The following is a 23,094-nucleotide window of genomic DNA, read 5'->3' as shown; positions in this document are numbered from 1 at the left end:
TTCTACCACTAGTTACATTTTTACATTGGGTGGTGGTGGTGTTTGTTGAAAATTAAAAAAACAAACTATAATTGCTAACTCTACCATGAAGGCTAAACTAATTGCTTTAACTTCAAATAGTGAGGAAGTGAATTGTGATAGGACTGCAACAATTGGTAGATTTCAAAATCGTTATTACAACGGTAAATCCAGACCTATAAGGAGGAAACACAGTAATGTAAAATCGTATTTAACAAGTGGTACCATTAATGTTGATTATGTCAAATTTTGTGAAAATCTTACAAATTCTCTTACTAAGGCATTAACAAGAGAAAAGGTCTGGAGCACATCGAGGGAGATGGAATTGAAGCCTATAAATTCATGAGTCATATATGAGGCAACCCAATCTGGAGACTAGAGATCCTATAACCAGGTTCAATGGGAAAAACGAATCATATAATGACTTGTTGTGGGAAAAAAATGCACTATTTTTATTCCCCCCTATGATGTGAGTGCATTGTTTCATGTAGTGAATTGTGGAGGTTGAGTTTAAAAAACTCTTAATGAAAATTTGTATTCCATATGGGTGAAGTGTTAAACTTATAGGAGCACTCTCGACAGATTTCACCTATGTGAATGTGGAAGTAGGTTGCTTCTATGAGAATTAGGCTTATTCTCAAAGGCACTCATAAAATTGGGATAGCACAAGGCCATAATGTGTTGGCTTATAAAGCTCGTGACAACACATTTATTACTATGTGTGAGCAGTAATATTTTATGTCTCTTAAGTAGTCGTAGTTCAAATTTGAGACCACTATGACTCTGGAGTAAATGTTATTATTTCACTAAGGTTCAGTGCTCAGCACACCGTTATTATGTATAGTAGTCTTCCTTCAGCTGATAAACTCTCTTATATAATGTTAAAATGAGTGGGGGATTATTAGTTTTAGCATTTTAATATCAATATTGAGTGACATTAATTTGCATAAGTGGCATATGTTATAATTCTCTCTTTGGTGCACAAAAATGTCTTTGATTATCATTTTTAGTTAGTGCAAGATTATTCATTTCATTATGTATTTTTAACCTAATTATCACTAATAAGTGATGCACTAAATTATTATGGTGCACTAAATGATAATGATGATAATGATGGCATTCCATTATTTTTTTCATCTTTGAATGATTTTCTCTCTTATAAATAGAGAAGTCTTCTTTGTTTTAAAAAAAAGAAGAGAGACGATAAGATTAAGTGCATTAAGTTTGCTTAAAAAAACAGAAAAAAGAGAGTTCTTATAAGTTGAAGGGAGGTGTTCTTATTTGTGGAGCTTTAAACTAAACTCTTGTCCAGAGTTTGTTGAGTTACATTTTGTGATAAGGTTGTTGTATCCTAGAGGGGACAAGTCAAGAGGACTATTGTTGGATCGGTAAAAAGATTTGTTGTAGTGGGCTTGAATCTCCTTAAAGGGAGCGAGAAATCCGCGCCTCAGCCAAAAAGAGAATTTATTTTCTTTATTTTATTTTTTTAATTGTAATTTATAATCTTGTAATATCAACAACAGAAAGTGGTACTCTGTTCGTTATGAAATAAATTCTAGTGTAAATGTGTCTCTCCGTAAATGCAAAATTGGTGCCTTGCTTTTTTGACGAGAATCAAAATGTAGTTGAAGATTATAATAAAATTTGTCTTCCCTACGATTATAAAAATATTAAAGACTGATATCCTGTAGTTTCTTACATGGTAATCGTTCTTTCCTTTATAAGAAGGTCCATTAACTCCACAATACAGCCATGCAATTGAGTTGTATCAAATGCTTCATATTCTAAATAGCAATTTTTCTCTTCAATCCTGTGGAAGGTATTTGATTTTTTCTGCTTACAAAGCCATGGCTTTACACAGTAACTGAAAGATATATCACATAGAGCTATTGAAAGCATATAAAAGTAATAAAGACGTCGCAAATACTTAGAATCATTTCAAGATAGCAGGAAAAGTATTAATATTTCTGTCACCTTAGCTGCTTCTTTCCTTAACTACTCTTGTTCTGTGTAGCTATTGAATTTAAGAGTTGATGAGTGCAGATGAACGGACAGAATATTAATAGGACAATAGCGGAAGAATTCAACCATACTTCCATCCTTGCAAAAGCAAAGCCTGTTATTCAATAAATAGCGATCTTGAAGCAATGAACGAATTATCACTATGATTTCGAAATTTGGCAGATACCAAACCAATTCTTAAGGAATTCATAGTATCGGATTGCAGAGAATGACTACAACTAGCAATAATTTTAGTTATTTGCTAATTCATGCATTTATTATCTAATAATTTTCGGGTTTTAGCATCGATATACTCCACCCGATAAGTAGTTGGTCTAATATTTGCAAGTGATAAAGCTCATTAGTTCTCTTTTCTACCATCTTTTTTGTTTACCAAGATAACTAAAAGGCCTTCCAGATAAATGAAAGTGAAAGTTTCCCTTATCATTTTTTTAAAATTGAAGGCCGAGATCACCTTATTGGGTTTCAAGGATATATGAAGTACTTAAACGAGCTTTCTCAAACTTTTCGGTGATTCAACTGCAAGAGTAGGATATGCAAGATAGTCAAATACTACAAAACGCATTTTGAACGTGTAGTAAAAAAGGAAACAAAATGCATTTTGAATGCGTAGTCAAAAAGGGAGATGCAATTCGCGGATTTTACGTATTTCTAGTTTCCTATAAATAGAAGGTCTCTTGCCCTCATTTAGATTATCTCACACACAAAAAAAAATCCAAAAGAGTAAAAACACAAATAGAGTTATACACCAAGATAAATATTGTAGTCTTAAGTGTCCTCTTAGGTGACTTGTTCCTTTTACAAAAGAGAAGTGTTGATTGTTGTTTTTCCCTTGTATTTGAGAGCAGTGTACTCTCATATTATCATATTAAGATCTTTCTACCCTGTGGTTTTTTCCTTCTATCTGTTTAAGGGATTTTCACGTAAAATTCTCGTGTCCAATTTATTTTTATTATTTATTATCATATTAAACTTTAGTTATAGTGCTTACTCCCCCCCAATAGTGGTATCAAATCCCTCGGTTATTCTGTCTATTTTATGCAAAAGTATTATTTGTGAATAGTAAAATTTGATGGAAAGTACTATTCACATGAGTAGTAAATTTCGGTAATGGTACAATTTGTCACGATTGTTCGTAAAAATATTCAAAAACAATCTAGAAGGGTGTGAAGCAAATAACAATATCGAGTACAATAAAGTTTGATGTTGAAAAATTCAATGGGACTAATTTCTCATTGTGGAAAATAAAAATAAGAGCGATATTGAGAAAATATAATTGCTTAGCTGCAATTGAAGGCAGGCCCACAGACTTTACTGATGATAGCAAGTGGAATGACATAGACAGCAACGCAGTTGCTAATCTACACTTGATACTAGCTGATCAAGTGTTGTCTAGTGTGGCTGAAAAACGGACGACGAAAAAAATATAAAATACTCTTATGAGATTGTATGAGGCCAAGTCTTTGCATAATAAAATTTTCTTAAAAAAAGATTGTATATTCTTTGAATGACAGAGTCCATGTAGGTTACTAAATACATCAATACTTTGAATACTCTGTTTACGTAACTTACAATAATGGATTGCAAAATAGAAGGGATTGAACGTGCTGAGCTTCTACTTCAAAGTTTGCCTAACTCATATGATCAACTCATCATCAATCTGACAAACAATATAGACAATCTAGTTTTCGATGAGATTGCAGTCGTTGTCTTAGAAAAAGAAAATTGATGCAAAAATAAGAAAGACAGACAAGCAAATTCTTAGCAAGCTGAAGCTTTGACGATGGTGAGGGGAAGGCCAATAAAGCGTGGCCCTAGTAGGAATCACAATCATGCTAGATCTAAATCAATAAGTAAGAAGAATATTAAGTGTCACAACTATGGCAAGAAAGGGAACATCAAGAAAGATTGTTGGTTTAAGAAGAAGAGTGAACACCCTGAGTCATCAAATGCTCAAAGGAATGTTGCAAGTACCTCGGATGATGGTGATATTTTATATAGTGAAGCAATATCAAATAATAAAGGCAGAAAATGTTTCATTGATGTCTAGATCTTGGACACAAGAGCAACATGGCACATGACTTCCCAGAGAAAATAGTTCCATTAATATAAACCTATCTTAGGAGTATCTATGTTCATAGGAGACGATCATGCTTTGGATGTTATTGGTTTCGAATCCATCAAAATAAAGATGTATGATGGCACGGTATGCACCATTCAGGAGGTACGATATATAAAAGACTTGAGGAAGAATCTATTATCTTTGGGATAATTAGATAATAATGGATGTTCATATAAGACTAATGGTGGAATCATAAAAATATCAAAAGGAGCACTTATAGTGATGAAAGCAAAAAAACTTGCTGCAAATCTATATGTGTTTAAAGGTGAAACACGCTAAGAAGGAGAAACATCAACCGCGTCAGCAAGTTCATTTGAAAAATCAACGATGATGTGGCATTATAAACTTGGCCATATATCGGAACGAGGTTTGAAGATTCCTGCTGAGCAAAAGCTTCTTCCAAGGCTCAAAGAGGTTTTACTACCCTTTTGTGAGCATTGTGTTACCAGTAAGCAACATAGACTGAAGTTTAGTAGTTCTCTGTTAAAAGTAAGAAAATATTAGATCTGATCCACTCTGATATTTGGCAAGCACCTATGGAGTCTCTAGGAGGAGCAAAATATTTCGTGTCATTTCTTGACAATTACTCTAGGAGAAGTTAGGTGTATCCAATCAAAAGAAAGGCAGATGCTTTTTTGGTTTCAAAGAGTTCAAAGCGCGGGTGGAACTTGAATCTGAAAAAAGATCAAGTGTTTGATGATAGATAATGGAGGAGAATACACTGGTGAAGAATTTGATAATTTTTATAAATAAGAAGGTATTAAGAGGCAGTTCACGGTGGCATAAACTCCACAAGAAAATAGAGTAGCAGAGCAGATGAACAAAACCATGTGGGAATGGACAAGAGCTATGTTAGCAACTGCAAGGTTGGAAAAACCATTCTGGGTAGAAGGATTCAAAACCGTATGTTATGTGATCAATCGGTCACCATCAACCGCAATTGATCTGAAAACGCCAATAGAGATATAGACAGGAAAATCAGTTGATTATTCTCGCTTACATATATTCGGAAGTCCTACTTATGTTATGTACAGCACTTAAGAAAAATCGAAGTTGGATCCAAAATCCAGGAAATACATTTTCTTAGGGTATGCTGATGGAGTCAAGGGGTATCGCTTGTGGGATCCCACTGCCCGAAAGGTGGTAATCAATAGGGATATTGTATTTGTTGAAAATAAGATACAAGCAAAAGAAGGTAACACTTCAAAAGAAAAATCAGAGACTACTACAGTTAAAGTTGAAGAAATAAAAGAAGTTCCAGTTTCTTCTGAAGCAGCACCAGAGCACGAAGAACAAGAGCAAGCTGAGATCAAAACTCTACAAGGTCGACGGTCAACTAGGGAGAAAAGAGAACCAGCTTGGCACTCAGATTATTCTATGAAGGGCAATGTTATATACTGTCTATTAACAGAAAATGGAGAGCCTTCAATTTTTCACGAGGCTATGAAAGGCCAAGAATCATCTCTGTGGATGATAACAATGTGAGAAGAAATTGAAACTATTCATAAAATAAAATATGGGATCTAGTTCAATTTCCACAAATGAAGAAAGGCTATTAGAAACTAATAGATCTACAAGATCAAACGCAAGAGTAATGATCAAGTGGAGAAGTATCGTGCAAGATTGGTGGTGAAAGAATTCGCTCAGAAAGAAGGTATAGACTTTAATGAGATATTTTGTCCGGTGGTTTGACTCACAATAATTCGAGTGGTCCTGGCGATGTGTGCTACATTCGACTTGTATTTGGAGTAGTTAGATGTCAAAACTGCATTTCTTAATAGAGAACTTGAAGAAAAAATTTACATGCTCCAACCAAAAGGTTTTGAAGAACAGGGAAAAGAAAACTTGGTTTGCAGGTTGAACAAATCTCTATACGGTCTCCAACAGGCACCGAGGTGTTGGTATAAGAGATTTAATTTCTTCATTATAAGCTTTGGATACAACAGACATAGTTCAGATCCTTGTGTTTATTTCAAGAGATTTGGTGATGACGATTTTGTTATTTTGTTGTTGTATGTTGATGACATGTTGGTAGCAGGTCACAACAAAGATCGTCTCATAAATTTAAAGGCACAGCTGGCTAGGGAGTTTCAAATGAAGGATTTAGGACCAGTAAACAAGATTCTAGGAATGCAAACTCACCGAGACAGAAATAATAAGAAGATTTGGCTTTATCAAAACAATTACTTGAAGAAAATCTTGCGACGCTTCAAGATGTAAGACTGTAAGTCAATTTCTACCCTACTTTCTATAAATTTCAAGTTATCCTCAAGAATGAGCCCTAGCAATGAAGCAAAGAGGATGAAGATATCTCGAGTACCGTATGAATCAGCAGCAGGAAGTTTAATGTTCCTAGAGGAGCTCAGGCACAAACAAGAGAAGGTTGCTCTGTTTTGTGATAGTCAAAGCGTTTTCCATCTTGCAAAGAATCCGGTATTTCTTTCAAGGACAAAGAACATATGAGTTTAGTATCACTTTGTTCGTGAGAAGGTGGAAGAAGGCAGTGTGGATATTCAGAAAATTCACACCAATGACAACCTAGCAGATATGTCTACGAAGCCGATCAACAGTAATAAATTTATATGGTGTCGATCTTCTATTGGCCTAGCAGAAACGTAACATTGCAGTAATTGGTAGAAAGGATGGTGTGAAGACTTAATTGATTTTTAATTAAATCTTTAAGTGGGAGAATACAAGATAGTCAAATACTACAAAACGCATTTTGAACGCGTAGTCAAAAAGGGAACAAAATGCATTTTGAATGCGTAGTCAAAAAGAGAGATGCAAGAAGTGGATTTTACGTGAATTTTACACGTTTCTAGTTTCATATAAATAAAAGGCCTCTTGTCCTCATTTAGATTATCCCACAAAAAAAATACAATCCAAATGAGTCAGAACACAATGAGAGTTATACACCAAGATAAATATTGTAATCTTGAGTGTCTTCTTTTGCGAGTTGTTTCTTTTACAAGAGAAAAGTGTTAATTGTTGTTTTCTCCTTATATTTGAGAGCAGTGTACTCCAATATTATCATAGTAAGATTCTTCTACTCTGTGGCTTTCCCCTCTATCTGTTTGAGAGGTTTCCACGTAAATTTATCGAGTCCAATTTATTTTCATTATTTATTATCATAACAAACTTTAGTTATAATGCTTCCTCCCCTAATAGAATATTGCTTCAAAGTTTAGAAAGACGACAATTCTTAAGGTTCTTGATGTTATGTTATTATAATCTCACAAAAGTCTGATACAACTTTATACTTTACTGTATTCTTTTCATTTTTACGTAACTTCACGATTTAATCCACATAAGGAACATTGAAGATATTATTATATCTTGAAGATATCTAGTTACCTGTATTTTGGTTACTTTATCTTAAATATGAAAAGATCGAAAATAAATCTACTCACAAAGAAAATAATGGAAGAAGGAAGACGTACAAAAGGTGGAGTTGTAGAAAGAAAGGAGTTGTTACATCTATTTATTTCATTCATTACATATAACCCTTAATTTTTAGTAGCTATATTTCTTTCCAACGACTTTGTCACTCTCAGAGAAATTATAATATATTTCTTCAGAATTTTAGAAGTTGATGTCATTTGATCGTTTGACTCTTCTATATTATCGGTGGAATTTGAGAAGAGTACAATTGTAAAGTACACAAAGTTGTCTCACTAATTATTAAATTAAGGTCAAACCCATCGGTGACCCCCTAAAGTTGGCACCAACTTTCACTTAGATACCTAAACCAGGAGATGTTCATTTTAGACACCTTAAGTAAGGTCCTGATGTGTCATTTTGATACTTTTTAAATAATCTGAAGTTGGAGTCAAGAGCGTGTATTACACTTTCATCAACATGGATTAGTTGACCAATTATATTATGCCAACACTATCTTCTTTACACATCATATAACTTTAAGATTTAAAGGGTCAAAAGTTGATCTTCAACTCCATTTTCTCTTCTTCAGTTCAAAATCCCATTTTCTCTTCTTCATTTCACCGATCAAAATCGTAGGTAAGAATATGAAAGTTCAATTTTTCTTGATTTTCATTCAATTCTTAGTTAGTACTAACTGTTATGTTAGTTTATGTTGCCAATTTCCAAGTTTAAATGTTGAAATCAAGTGTTGGAGATTGCATTTTTGTTCTCTCTGTCACCACTCTTAGTCACCACTGGTGTAGTCATCGCGATTTTCTCCGACTATTTGGTGATTACAAGGATTGTCATGGCAATTTTTTCAAGTTTAGCATTTTGGAGAGTACCCAGTAGGCCGAATCGTATGTGATTTGAGCTATAACAGCTGCTGGGTATTTTCAGATTTCATAACCAGTTGTAGATTGAATCAATTCATATTTGGGTGTTTCAACACGGATCTTACCGAAAACCATGCCCATTTTCAGAAAACTTAATTATTGTAAATGGAATTTGAGAATGTTGAGAGTAATGTTGACTGTGAATGTTGAGAGTAAATATTGGCTATGAATTGTTACTTTTAAAAAATCAATTACTAATTAACAATGGAAGAAAAACAAAAAATAGATCTAGGCAATAACAATGAGATTACAAAATCAAGGTCCAAAGCTATGGAGGAAAACGTTTAGAAAATGGAGAAAAAGAAGAACAAGAAAAAAAAATTAAAAAAAATATATATTTTTTAAAAAAGCTCTTCACGCGCTCAAAAGGGGTGCAACACACGCAATATGCCAAGTCAGCATAAAGTGTTAAAATGACACATCAGGACCTTATTTGAGGTGTCTAAAATAAACATCTCCTAGTTTAGGTATCTAAGTGAAAGTTGGTGTCAACTTTAGGGGGCAATATTGGCTTAAGTAAAAATATTGGCTTTTAATATTTATTGACAAAAAGAGTAGTTTGAATTAATGCTATATATGTATTTAATTGAGTTTTGAAAGAGCAAAAAAATTGAATTTAAACGAATTTGAGTAAATGATGTTTTGAGCAAGATGTTTTGATGAGATGTAAATAATGTTTTGAAGTGTAATGATTGATGAATAGGTAATAAGATGAGTGTGATAGTTTTTCAATAAGACTAGATGATAATGTTAATATAAGCATATATTTTGGGATTAGTATTGAGCACCGAGTTGGGTAAGAGTTTAATTAACTTAAACCTAGAACTACGTAGCTAGTGTAGGATGGAGGCTATACCTCTTAAGTCCCAAAAAGAAGACTTCGATGATTGGATCCAAGATGGTGATGTCCTTTATCTTGGCAAGTTATTGGATGAATGTGGCAACAACATCACTTCGCTGTATCATCACTAGCTAATAAATGATGGTTCTCGGTTAGAGAAACTCTCAACTGAGTAAGCATTGCTTATTATTATTATTTTTAAACTTGCATTACATATTGATGTTGAGATGATGTTGAGTTCTGAGCCAAGTCTTTCTGAGAGGAGTTTCTTGATATCTATCCTTACTTATCTGCCATTTTACATACTCTTACATTCCATGTACTGACGTCATTCGACCTGCATTATTTTATGATGCAAATACAGGTGTTAGAATTCCTCAACAGGCGCATCGTTGAAGATCATTACTTTTCAGCTATTTGGTGAGTCTTTCTTGTATTCGAAGGAATTCTTTATTCTTTTATTATTGTTGAGTATTATCTTTCTTTTGAGGTAGCATAGACATGTCATTGACATCGTGTGATAATGTTAGAGGCTTCATAGACAAAATTTGATGATGTAATTGGAATAGTTCTCCTTTAAAACTATTTTTTCTAAGGATTATTTTTCTAAAAAATAAAAGTCTTAAGGCTTATTCTTAAACAATCCTTGCTATAAAAAAGAGAAGATTTTCTTCCTCGGCTCTGACTAAACTTTCTCTTTCTTCCACATAATTTACATGACTTTCATTCCTCTCTTAGAGCCCGTTTGGATGGGCTTAAAAAAAGTAACTTTTATATATGAAGTGCTTTTAGAACTTTAAAGTGCTGAAAGTTATTTTTATAAATAAGCAGTTGAGTGTTTGGATAAAAGTACTTAAATGAGGAAAATTATGTGAATTTTAGGGTTAAAAGAATAAAAAGGGTAGTTTGGAAATTTAGTTAAAATATAAGGGATATAAAAGTAATTTCCATGGTCAAAGAAAATGACTTTAAGCACTTAGAAAAAAAAAGTTAAGAATCCTAATTTTTCATTTTTGACTGACTTTAAAAACTTTCTGGCTTAAAGTTAGCATTAGACAAACACGTTCAAAAGCTGAAAAGGGGCTTTAAGTTGGTCAAAACCAACTTAAAGCCAATCCAAACGGGCTCTTAGTAAACATTTTATCCTCCTCTCTTTGATTAAAAATGGATGTAATGGTCTATTTTAGATTTATTTTTTTGATATTTTAAATGTATTTATTCTATACAGATTTCTATTTTATTTTAAAATATAATTTCTATTTCTATCATATTATTTAAATTTTAAAATAATATATTTAACTTCGCTGACAAATTTACTAGTTAAAAATAAAAGTAATTACTTTCAAAAGCACATGGATAGCGATCCGTGTCATCTCTCTAAGACTAAATCATTACCGTCCCTTAAAATCTAACGGTTCACATCATCGCGCGACAAAACTTCTTACTGAAAGTTCAAATTTTCGTCCCCCAAAACAAATTTCTCTAAAAACTTCTCCCTCCATATTCCTCTTCTCCTATATATACACTTCTCCTTCTACACCAATTTTCACCATTATCACAACACAAAAATCTTAACTTTCTCTCTCTAGACTAGAAGATCCAAAGCAATGGCAAGAACAAAGCAAACAGCTAGAAAATCCACCGGAGGAAAGGCACCAAGGAAGCAGTTGGCCACTAAAGCCGCTAGGAAATCAGCTCCGGCCACCGGAGGAGTGAAGAAGCCTCACCGTTTCCGTCCAGGAACAGTGGCTCTTCGTGAGATCCGTAAGTACCAGAAGAGTACTGAGCTTTTGATCCGAAAGCTACCTTTTCAAAGACTTGTCAGAGAAATTGCACAGGATTTCAAGACGGATTTGAGATTTCAGAGCAGTGCTGTGGCTGCACTTCAGGAGGCGGCTGAGGCTTACTTGGTGGGTCTCTTTGAGGATACTAATTTGTGTGCAATTCATGCTAAAAGAGTTACGATTATGCCTAAGGATATGCAATTGGCTAGGCGTATTAGGGGTGAAAGGGCTTAACTTTGTTTTTCTGTTATTTGGGTTTAGTTGATTTTGCTTGTAATGAAAATTTTGTTCTTCTGTTATTTGTTTTTTTTTTCATATTTGTTTTTTTATTTATTGAAGTTTTGAATTTTTTAGGGGATAAATTATGCAATTTACAAACTTATATTTATAATTTTATAAAAGTTAATAATGAAAAGTTCAAATTATTAAATATTTTTCTTAATATGTATATATTGTTTCACAAATTCATTTAATATGGAATATAGTAAGTATTAGTTATTAACATTTAGTTTTCATCATATCTTTTTGTTCAACCAGGAAAATATATGATGTCATACTCGATATTGAAGATATTGTAGTAATATACAGAGAAACTAAATAAAAAATACCAAGTCATAAATCCTAATTTTCTATGGCTGCAAAATTAGGAACTAAATGATGATATAAGCAGAAAATTGCACAAATTATATCATAAAAAGGGTGATTTTGAACTTTGTTTCGTTTTAACAAAATTTTTAAAAGAATGACTTTAAGTTTTTTTTAAAAAAAATAACCAGACAGCTTTTATTGCCTATGAAGCATAAGCATAAGAATGACTTGCTGAAATAGTTGAACCTTTGTCTCATAGTGAAAATTAATTTATGCCGACTAGTCTCGTGAATTATTTTGTAGCTTAGACTATTATTTTTTACACATTTTATTAATTAGAGCCAAAGATTTAACATCATCCCTTGCGAAGGCCATTCCAGTAAATCACCCTAATTTATAAGACTCAATATTAACAATTATGTAAAATATATTATAGAGTATTCAAACATATTTGATCAAATAATATAGATCCGATTTGATATTTTTTCTATCTATTGTAATTGCAAATTTCACTTGACTTAAGCTAATAATTTAATGCGGTCGGAAATTTATACCATAACTTGTGATTTTTATTTAATAAATCTGAAATTGGTTTGCTAAAGATTTAATTAGTTTGTTTTTTTGAAAAAAATTGACATAAATAATCGTTCATCAAATAATAGCCAATGAATATATATATGTTTTATATATTAATGTATAATAAAACTCTCCCCATTTAATTTGTTTTATCCTATTTTTGTTTTTAGTAATTTTCAAAAAGAATTTCTCTTTTTTTTTAGTAACTAGTACTTAATTTCAACTTTTCATATGACATTTAAAATCATAAGATTAACCAACATTTTGGTACATTTCATATATCTTTAATTTAAAATCATTAAATTCAATTATTTTTTTAAATTTCGTATTAAATTAAAATATGACAAATAAATTAGGAATAATATACAAGTACCCTCTTCAATTATAATCGAAATTGTTACGACACACCTAAACTAAACTAAAGTCCTATTACCTTCCTGAATTATTTTAAAGTGTAATAAATACACTCTTTAGTGCCGAGATGACACAAATAAAGTGTTCACTCCTTTTGAGGCATGTGAGAAACGAAAAAAAAGAGTATAAAATCTAATTAATTTGGACACATATCCATTTTCAATTGGACATTTTCATTATTAATTAATATACATAAGTAGTTAACATTAAAATTTAAGTTGATATCTTTTTAATTAAAATTTCTCTTTTTATTATGAAATAGAGCCCAATTTTTTTCACAACATACTTAAATTGCCGATGATCTTTTTCCAGATATTTCATCAATTTGTATAATATCAGAATAATTTTTCTTTTTCTTTTTTATTCAAACACTTAACATTAAATTCAAAAAAAAAATGCTTATTAGAAATTTAGTTTAGGTAATATATGGTTAGCACAATTTAAATTAAATTCTTTTTTTTAAAAAAAATAATAATTTTTTAATTTTTTTTAAGATCTGAAGAGATTTTTTATTTTTTTTTATCAGACTTTTTTTTATATCTGATTATTTAGTGACGTGGCGCTGATACGGAGGCGAGTGTAAAATAAATCTCTTCCCTTGGTGTGCTCATTACACTTTAAAATAATTCAAAGGGGATAATAAAATCTTAATTTAGTTTAAATATGTTCTAACAATTTCAGTTATGGTTGAGGAGGATATTTGTGTATTATCCCAATAAATTATAATAAAAAGAAGTATATATTTTTTATTTTGGTTTTCGAGCAATCTACTATATGTAACGTGGGAAAATAAGGTAAAATGGACCTTTGAGACTGAAATGAAGGATAGGGAATTTGTATTTTTTTTTATTATAAATATTTAATTAGATGTTAATTATGAAGAGATGGAGTTGAATTAGAATATTTAAAAGTTTAGGATAAAAATTAAAAGATCAAATTTTTTTAATAAAACCCTAATTTTCATTCATTTACTCCACTTTTTTAAACTTATGTTCTCTATTTCCCTCTTCTCTTCTCTTTTCTTTACTCCATTTTTTAAAACTTATGTTCTTCATTTCTCTCCTCTCTTCTCTTCTCTTTTCTTCATTTTTTTAAACGCTCTTGTTTCTTTTTCTTCCTTAACTTCTTTACTTTTTTTCTTCTCCGTTTTTCCCTTTCTTTTTAAACTTTTTGTGTTTTCATCTTCTTCTTCGGATGTTGTCATTCTCATTTTTTTCTTCACTCCGATTTGATTGTAAAAATTATATTAAAAAATTGATGAAAAGAGAAGAGAACACAAGAGATGATATGTTGTAAATGTTTATATAAACATGAGTTGTTCAAGCAACCAAGAAGATATTTAAACAACCAAAAGTTGTTTAGTTCAAACAACCAGAAGATATTTAAACAATCCTAAATTGTTTAATTCAAACAACAGAAGTTGTTTAAACAACCAAAAATTATTTAAACAACCAAAAGTTGTTTAGTTCAAACAATCAGAAGATATTTAAACAACCCTAAGTTGTTTAGTTCAAACAACCAGAAGTTGTTTAGTTCAAACAACCAGAAGATATTTAAACAACCCTAAGTTGTTTAGGTGTTTTTTACAACCCTCTTATATGTTGGACCTATTTGTAAATAGCAAAATTTTGGGATGTATAAAAATATTCTTTTTTAAATTAGCATAACCCATTAATACCTAATTATACTAGAGTACGTTTTACCTAAATAGATAACTCAAAAATCTCTTTTAATTAAAATCCCCATGTAACTTGCTCTTCATAATTCCAGCGCGCGTTACTCGTTAGGGAAGAGGGAAAGAAAATACAAAGAGAAAGAGCAGAAGCACACGGATCGTAATCCGCGTCACCTATCTGAAACTAAACCATCACCGTTCATTTCTACACAATCAACGGTTCATATTCATGAAGCCCATAATTTTTCAACTAAAATTTTCAAATTTTCAATTTCTCCCTCCACATTTCTCTAATCTCTCTATATATACATCTCTCCTCATCACAATCACCATTAACACAGCAGATTCTCTCTCTAGCTTTCTCTCTGTAGACGAGAAGTTCTAAAGCAATGGCAAGAACAAAGCAAACAGCACGAAAATCCACCGGAGGAAAGGCACCAAGGAAGCAATTGGCCACTAAAGCCGCTAGGAAATCGGCTCCGGCCACCGGAGGAGTGAAGAAGCCTCACCGTTTCCGTCCAGGAACAGTGGCTCTCCGTGAGATCCGTAAGTACCAGAAGAGTACTGAGCTTTTGATCCGAAAGCTACCTTTTCAAAGACTTGTAAGAGAAATTGCACAGGATTTCAAGACGGATTTGAGATTCCAGAGCAGTGCTGTGGCTGCACTTCAGGAAGCGGCTGAAGCTTATTTGGTGGGTCTCTTTGAGGATACCAATTTGTGTGCCATTCATGCTAAGAGAGTTACAATTATGCCTAAGGATATGCAATTGGCTAGGCGTATTAGAGGTGAAAGGGCTTAATCTAGTGCTTGTTTCTGTTTTCTGGGTTAGTGTAGTTGCCAGTTGGTTTTTGATGGAAATGAAAATCAAAAGTTCCTCTAATTCTCTTGTTTTCATGTACAATTGAAATTTGATGTTGTTCATCTAGAATGACAAAAAATGAAATATCTAGTAGTTTCTTCCATTTTATTTGGTTTTCTCCAAATATCGACAACTTTGAAATAACTTCACCTTGTGTGAGCTCGTCTCAAGCCTGGATAAAGGAGAAGGGTTGCCGAGTGTCAATTGGAAGCAACCTCTCTATCTTTCAAAATGACATCATTGTAACCAAATATTCTTACAAAACAAGCGATCAACTCTTCCTGTATAACTTCTTCAGCAGGAAGCTCTACATCTGCCTCTTTTTTCAAAGACGTAACATCTTTATCTACAATCCCACAAGGCACAATATGCTTAAAGTAGTTTAAATCAGGATCCATGTTGAATGCTAATCCATGAGATGTGATCCCAGATGAGATTCTAACTCCAATGGCGCCAATCTTTCTGTCCTTAACCCAAACCCCAGTTTCGCATCTTTGTCCAACTTGTGCTTTCACGCCATACACAGATGCCAATTCAATCATGGTTAGCTCAAGCTTCTCAACATACTTTCTAGCCCCCAAACCAATATCTCTCAACGAAACAATAGGATATAAGATTGCTTGATGAGGACCGTGAAAAGTAATGTCACCTCCTCTTTGTGTATTGTGAAGTTCTGCCCCAATGGATTTGAGCTCTGAATCAGGAATGAGAAGATTATGAACTGTTTCCCTTTTGCCAACTGTATATGTTGGTGGATGTTGTAGAGATAATAGGGTATCAGTAATTTTAAGAGCTTTTCTATCAGAAGCCAGCTTCTCTTGCAGCTTCAGTGCCTCCAGATAATTGACAGTGCCCATCTTCCAAACTTCAAGACTACGCCTCATTTCCCTGCAAATCACAGAACAATTAGTCATTCGTGTAAAGTGAAAATGCCAAACCTGCAAAATTAGGAAGTCGAGCAGAAATATGATTCTAAGTTAGAATGACAGTGGTTAAGCATATCACTGATAGAAGTGCTATAGCTCAAAACAATTACACAACAAAATGACAAGCATAAGAAGCACAATATCAGAGCTGCACTTCTATTTTGGTGGCTGGAGCAGTTTCTCAAGTCATAAACTTAATCCAAACGTTATAATCTACATGTTCTCAAAGTAAAGACAAAGATATGCTTTACTAGGAAATAGGTGAATTATGGCAGTGAGAGGATGTTACAAGCAGCTCGTGTAAGATGAAACAAGCAAACTCGACAACATCTCTTTCTCCTTATCTGTGTCTTGAGAACTATAGAAAAGCTAAGCTTTTTAAGTCTCATAAACTCTTATCAACAAAAGAATAAGTTTGAAAAACAAATTGAGCAAAAGGCCTTAGTAGAGCTTCTTGGAGAGATTTCAAAAGAACAGAACATATCTATGCCGAGACGCTTGATCAACCACGGGCTTATGCAAGGGGGGTCACCGGGTTCATGTGAACCCATGCTCCCCTCCCGAGATCATATATAATAGTGTTATGTTTTTTAAATAGTATTGAAATATAGATGTGTAAACTCACACTCAGAGTATCGTATAACGTGATGAAAATTGAGTGCACCTCTCTAAATGAGGTTAGAAATTTGAAACCTTATATCTATCTTATTTTATTTTCTTTCTAAAATTAGGTAACACCTCTCTAAGTGGTTATTAGTAGCTTTTTTGGCATTTTAATATATATATATATATATATATATGAATTAATTTTGGACCAATAATTTTAAAATTTTAAAAATTTTCAGTGATAAAAACCTAAATGTCAAACCGATCAAATTTATATCTTAGATCTACCTTTTTATAATAGTGCACCCACCATCTCGAAATCCTGAATACGCCTCTGTGATCAACAAGACATTAATTCCTTTGAAAGGCAGAATTCTTTTCTAAAATGACCCCATTTAAAATTTGATGCTCTTTCCTACATTCATGCACCAGCCAGCCCCGCTGATCTCTTATCCATCTCCTTTGAACCCACAGTGACCATCAAGTTGGGAATAAGGTGACATATATGGAGTTCGAATCAAATCTATAAACCTTTCCAGGACCTAGGTTGGAGGAAGGATGATTAAAAACAAGGCTTTTGAACTCCCTTTCCAAACATTCTTCGATTGCAACAGTAGCTAAATTAGGGTATTGACGCAGGAGGTCAATCTCGACTGAACCTTCACTTCTCAGACCTCAGTGAGGTAAATCTTACCTATTTGGATTATGCTTGGATTCAACTCTGAGCAAATAATCATCAGAAAATCTAAATTCCTTAAGTCTCATTCAATTCAATCTTTATTCATGGCTCATCATCAACAACAATCATGCTAGTTAACTGCATATACCGACCGGTTCTTGCATACCTTAAAAACATTCTTCCTCATCAACCAAAAAGCATAATTCTCCTAGTTTAGCCAATAATGGTACTCATCATTCTCAACACAGACTCTCATCAGGGATATATACCTTTTAAGCCAATTTAAAGATTTGTCTTGAATCTGATTACTCAATGTAATGCCAATTCAAGATCTGGGGTTTCCTTTATTTTTTTTCCTCTTGTTATTGGATTAAGTAATTAATTTCATCATTTAGTTTTAAAAAAAAAAAAAAAGAAGCAGCCCTTTTACAAAATACAACCCTCTAGGCTCAATGTTAAGGAAGCTGACAAAACAAGATCTGGTTTTTCCCCCCTGAATATCAAACATCAAACAGAAAAGCCCCTTGAAAGCATATGAATGTTACATCAAAATATTGATCAAAATGGATTTTTTTTTCCCATTTACAGCCTTCTGGTGGAGTTATATTTGATAAATATGGGAAAAAGATTCAATACAAATACATTTTTTTTTCAGTTTACAGGAAGGGAAACACTCAATTCATTTTCAAGAAAGAAAAGTAAATAAGGGAACATATAAATAAAGATGAATCAGCAAGAGAGAGAACCTACAAGGATTTTCAGGGGAAGCTTCAATTCACTGCAAAATCTTACTTTCTGTTAATATTCTCTGCTCAATTTCTTTCCGACCCCTTTGCTTCTCACAGGTTTTCATATCTTTTAGGGAAGAAAAAGAATAGGAAAAAGGAGAAGTCCAAAGTATTAAATTATTTTATACAGATATTGAGCCCGTTTGTATGTGCTTAAAAAAAGTAACTTTTATGTATAAAGTGCTTTTAGAATTTTGAAATGCTGAAAGTTATATTTATAAATAAGCAGTTGAGTGTTTGGATAAAAGTGATGTGAATTTTAGGGTTAAAAGAATAAAAAAAGGTAGTTTGAGAATTTAATTAAAATATAAAGGATATAAAAGTAATTTCCATGATCAAAGAAAATGACTTTAAGCACTTTGGAAAAAAAGTTAGAAATCCTAACTTTTCATTTTTGACTGACTTTAAGAACTTTATGGCTTAAAGTCAGCATTAGACAAACACGTTCAAAAGCTAAAAAGGGGCTTTAAATTGGTTTTGACCAACTTAAAGCCAATCCAAATGGGCTCATTATAAGTTTAATTTACCCTCTGTAATAACAATTATGATTGTAAAATCATTTCTAAGTTTGAATAACATAAGATGAATCCTAATACGGGTCGTTGATAGCTGATTATAATTATATATATGTATTAGTAATATAAGAATTTATTATAAGTGAATTTATATATTATTTTTTATAAAAATTAATTATTTATGTATTAGTTATTCATTTTTATTTCATGTATAATAATATATATATATTTTTTAATTTATATTATATATATTAGTTATGCGAATTTTTAATTTGAATAATGTATTTCATATTCAACTATAAAACCAATCCTTTAATTTTTCGTAAATTAAAAGTATTCTTTCACAACATCTGTCAGATACAATTTGTTTATTCAATACTGATGATGCATTAGCCAAACACAAAATATACTTTCAAATGTTATGTTAACAAAAGTAATTCTCAAGTAAGTACTATAAAATTTAGGTGACGTTTGCCCCTAATTTTTTAAAAATTTGATAATTAGTGTTTGGCCTTATTACTTATCAAATATATTTGATAACTATTTCAAGTTTTCAAATTTTTATATTTTATAAAAATACTCATCATTCATTAATTCTAACTAATATTTATCTACCAACTTACTTCATCAAAGTGGTTAACCAACACCATTAAATAACATCTTTATCTATTAATAAATAACTAGACTATTCTTTTCTACAATTTATTTTTAATGCGATTAATGTATTGCTCTTACCCATATTGTTATTTTATCGTTGTTAATTGTTGTCAATTGTGTTATAATTTTTTTTTAACGGAACATGTCCATTATAAAAAGATAATACAAACTTGTGGATATTTTAATTTTTTTTAGAACTTACGGATATAAACTAATATTTTTTGAAACAGTCAAATATTCTTAGAAAAATTTATAGCCAAATGCATGATGAAATTTCACAAAAAAATAACTTACCAAGAATATTTAGAAATTTGGGCTAAACTCTAGCTTAGAAGGTTGGTCCTAATTTATTAAATGGTAAAATTACCCTTTTACACATATTCCCCTAATATATTTACTTTTATTCCCATATACACCAAAAAATTTCCAAATTCCCTCTTTTTCCTTTCTCTCTCTATACCTCTCTGATACATCCGCCTATTCCTTTATTCTTGCCCTAATTTGCTCTAGTTAATTTGTTACTCTTCAACTGTTAATCAATTTCAAGGTTCCAAATAAGGTATATTTCAATCTTTCCTTATATGTAATTTTACTTCATCCTCATTCAATCTGATTTCTCCTAAAATTTGTATATTTTGATTTCTTCTGAAAATCTTTGAAAAATCTTCTAAATTTTTATCATTTGTTTTCTTCTGTAAATCTTTCTGTTTTTGTTTCTCATACCTTCAATGGAATCCGTTCATGGTCTCAAACAGTCCACTAAAAATCAACGAATTCTTGTTTGTCCTGGTTCTGATTCGTCTTGGGAAGGTTACGACGAAGTTAGATCCAAACATCGTAACGATCCAACAGTGATGAATAAGCTACGTGAGAAATTGAAGTCGAAAGCTACAGTTAAACATGCACCCAAAGAAATAGACAACAAGATTGAAGGGGTTACAACACGCCCTAATCTCCCAAAGGTATATGTTCAATTAAGTTTTTTATTTTAGAATGAAAATTTTGTAAAGGTTTTAATGATTCTGATACATATCATTTATGTATCAGATTCATAATGTATTTTTAAAAGGAATTTTTTTTGGAGATTTTATATTTCTGATACATCATGTTTAAGTGTCAATTTCTGTTGTTTTAATTTTTAATAATTCTGATACATATACATTTATGTATCAGATTCATAATGTATTTTTAAAAGGAATTTTTTTTGGAGATTTTATATTTCTGATACATCATGTTTAAGTGTCAGTTTCTGTTGTTTTAATTTTTAATCATTCTGATACATATACATTTATGTATCAGGTACATAATGTCTTTTTCAAATGTATTTTTTTGGAGATTTTCTATTTCTGATACATCATGTTTAAGTGTCATTTTATGTTGTTTCAAGTTTTAACGAAGCTGATACATATCATTTATGTATCAGATACATAATGTCTTTTTCAAATGCAATTATTTGAGATTTACTATTTCTGATACATTATGTTTAAGTCCCAGTTTCTGTTATTTCAAGTTTAATAATTCTGATACATCTACATTTATGTATCAGATACATAATGTCTGTTTCATATGCAATTTTTTGAGAATTATTATTTCTGATACATCATCTTTAAGTCTCAGTATTTGTTATTTTCAAGTTTTAATGATTCTGATACATATACATTTATGTATCAGATACATAATGTTTTTTTCAAATGCAATTTTTTGGAGATTTACTATTTCTGATACATCATGTGTAAGTGTCATTTTTTGATGTTTCAAGTTTTAATGATTCTGATACTTCTACATTTATGTATCAGAATATAATATATAATTGTTTTTGATACATCTTCTGTATGTATCAGATTCTCATCTCATGCATCAGATATTTTAATGCATATGATACATCGTATTTATGTATAAAGTTCAAGTTGTATTTAACCATTTTCATGTCAATGCAGGGAATGAAATACGTCATCAAGAAGATTCCATCCCACCCATTGAGATTCGGAACGGCATATAGGGCTAATTTTCTTGATGATTTTGAATCATCAATAGGTGGAGATATTGTTGTCAGAAGGCCATGGATGGTTATGTTAGCGATAACGACGATCCAAAAAAAAACTAGGAGAGACATCTCTCCAAACCAAAGAGAACTGATTGATGTCCAGTAGTTTTTTTTATAGTAAATATTTTAGGTGATTCTGATTCTTTTAATGTATCTGATACATAAACTGTAATGTATCAGATTTAATATGTTTTAATATTTTCATACATCAGATTTACTATGTTTTTCTCTGGTGTCAAAATCGAATATAAAATCAAAGTTTATGTTTTATATTTCTACTGTATCAAACTTGTATCGAGTATAATATTCATAAGTGTCACATTTTGTGAATTCTGACACATGAATCAAGTTTTATTTATTATGATACATCATGCACATGTATCAGATTCTCATTTCTCAATATTTAATGATTCCGATACATTAATTTTTAAAATTCACGTACATAACTGTTGCCTTCTTTAATAGATCAGTAATTGATATAAAGAGCCAATCTTTTATCCATAAATAGCTGATGTGCATTAACTATTCTATAGCTAAAGTTATGTATCAGCAAAAGTGAAAAAATAACTGAAATCAAATTCGGTATGAATTGATGCTCTGTTTTTTCCATTCGAGACGACGCTCTGTTTTTTGGCTTGAATCTTCATGGACATAACAATTGATTTTTTTAACAATTGATGTATCAGATACATAACTTATGTATCACCAAAACTGAAAAAAAAAATTGAAATCGAAGTTGGTTTGAATTTATGCTCTATTTTTTTGGCTTGAATCTTCAACTTCACAACCGTTATTTTTTTAACCAAATTAATCTCATTAATTAGATTAGTAATTGATTTAAAGAACCAATCATCCCTTATATTAAGATATTATCCATAAATAGATGATCTTCATTAATTACTCATTAGATAATTGATGTATCAGATACAAAACTAATGTATCAGAAAAGTTGAAAAAAGGGGATATCGGGTAATTTTGATACAATGAGGGATGTATAGTAATTAGACTTTTCCATTATGGGATTTAGGTAAAATTTACTTATTAAATTGAGGGGATTTGCACAGAGTTGTCAAAATGGGCTTGGCCCGTGAGACTGGCTCAACCTAACCCTTGCATTAATTGGGGTTGGGCTAAATTTTTTCAGTCTATTTAGAAACGAGACTTTTTATCCCAACCTCATGGGATCAACCGCGAGCCTCAGAGGCCGGCCCGTGAGTCGTGACTTTTAAAAAAATATTTATTATATATATATTTTTTTTAAGTAGTGTTTTATTTTGTCAAATCTTCAGTAACTAGACAATTGAAATTATTATAACTATGAATCTTTGACCTCTTTTACTTTTGTATTTATGCTTCATTCCTGGTTTAACCTTTCTTGTCTAGTTTATGAAAAAAATGATCATGTAATGTATGTTATTATATTGAATCTTATGATTGTTGGTTGTTATATCTTGCATGTTTTATTGTTTTGTAAGTATTCCACTGAAGTGAGTGGAACAAATGGACATGTGAATTTTTGACGTATTGGTGTTGTGTTGATTAATGTTCGATAGTCTTTCTAAGAGATCAATATTGTCTATTTTTTGATTGAAGTTGGACTGCTATTTTATAGACTCTTTAGTTAAAAGGGATAACCCGTCCTAACCTATTTAACTCGCTAATA

At 31.5% G+C, this 23,094-nt stretch overlaps 2 protein-coding genes across 3 annotated transcripts; one reads left to right on the top strand and one right to left on the bottom strand.

The window, feature by feature from the left end:
- The first annotated feature begins 10,911 nt into the window (after positions 1–10,911).
- Positions 10,912–15,324, top strand: LOC129894665 (histone H3-like centromeric protein CENH3). The gene is made up of 2 exons (XM_055970335.1): positions 10,912–11,334; positions 14,728–15,324. The coding sequence occupies exons 1-2, from the start codon at positions 10,927–10,929 to the stop codon at positions 15,154–15,156; spliced, it is 837 nt and encodes a 278-aa protein (XP_055826310.1). The 5' UTR covers positions 10,912–10,926; the 3' UTR covers positions 15,157–15,324.
- LOC129879913 (octanoyltransferase LIP2, mitochondrial-like) lies at positions 15,281–18,314 on the bottom strand. 2 transcript variants are annotated; one of them, XM_055953663.1, is made up of 2 exons: positions 18,174–18,314; positions 15,281–16,104 (listed from the first exon to the last, which is right to left on the bottom strand). In XM_055953663.1, exon 2 carries the CDS (start codon positions 16,098–16,100, stop codon positions 15,417–15,419), a length of 684 nt encoding a protein of 227 aa, XP_055809638.1. In that variant the 5' UTR covers positions 16,101–16,104; positions 18,174–18,314; the 3' UTR covers positions 15,281–15,416. The 2 variants fall into 2 exon arrangements, with proteins under 2 accessions (XP_055809638.1, XP_055809629.1); XM_055953654.1 differs by having other exon boundaries at positions 18,178–18,311.
- Positions 18,315–23,094: the final 4,780 nt, after the last annotated feature.

This window comes from Solanum dulcamara, chromosome 1, assembly GCF_947179165.1.
Source record: "Solanum dulcamara chromosome 1, daSolDulc1.2, whole genome shotgun sequence".
In the NCBI taxonomy this organism is placed as follows: Eukaryota; Viridiplantae; Streptophyta; class Magnoliopsida; order Solanales; family Solanaceae; genus Solanum; species Solanum dulcamara.
This window is presented reverse-complemented; position numbering and strand designations above follow the sequence as displayed.

Coding starts and splice junctions, on each gene's coding strand:
- LOC129894665 (XM_055970335.1), top strand. CDS start 10,927: ATGGCAAGAACAAAGCAAACAGCTAGAAAATCCACCGGAGGAAAGGCA. Junction 11,335..14,727: donor GTATTAGGGGTGAAAGGGCT/TAACTTTGTTTT, acceptor TTCTCTCTGTAG/ACGAGAAGTTCTAAAGCAAT.
- LOC129879913 (XM_055953663.1), bottom strand. CDS start 16,100: ATGAGGCGTAGTCTTGAAGTTTGGAAGATGGGCACTGTCAATTATCTG.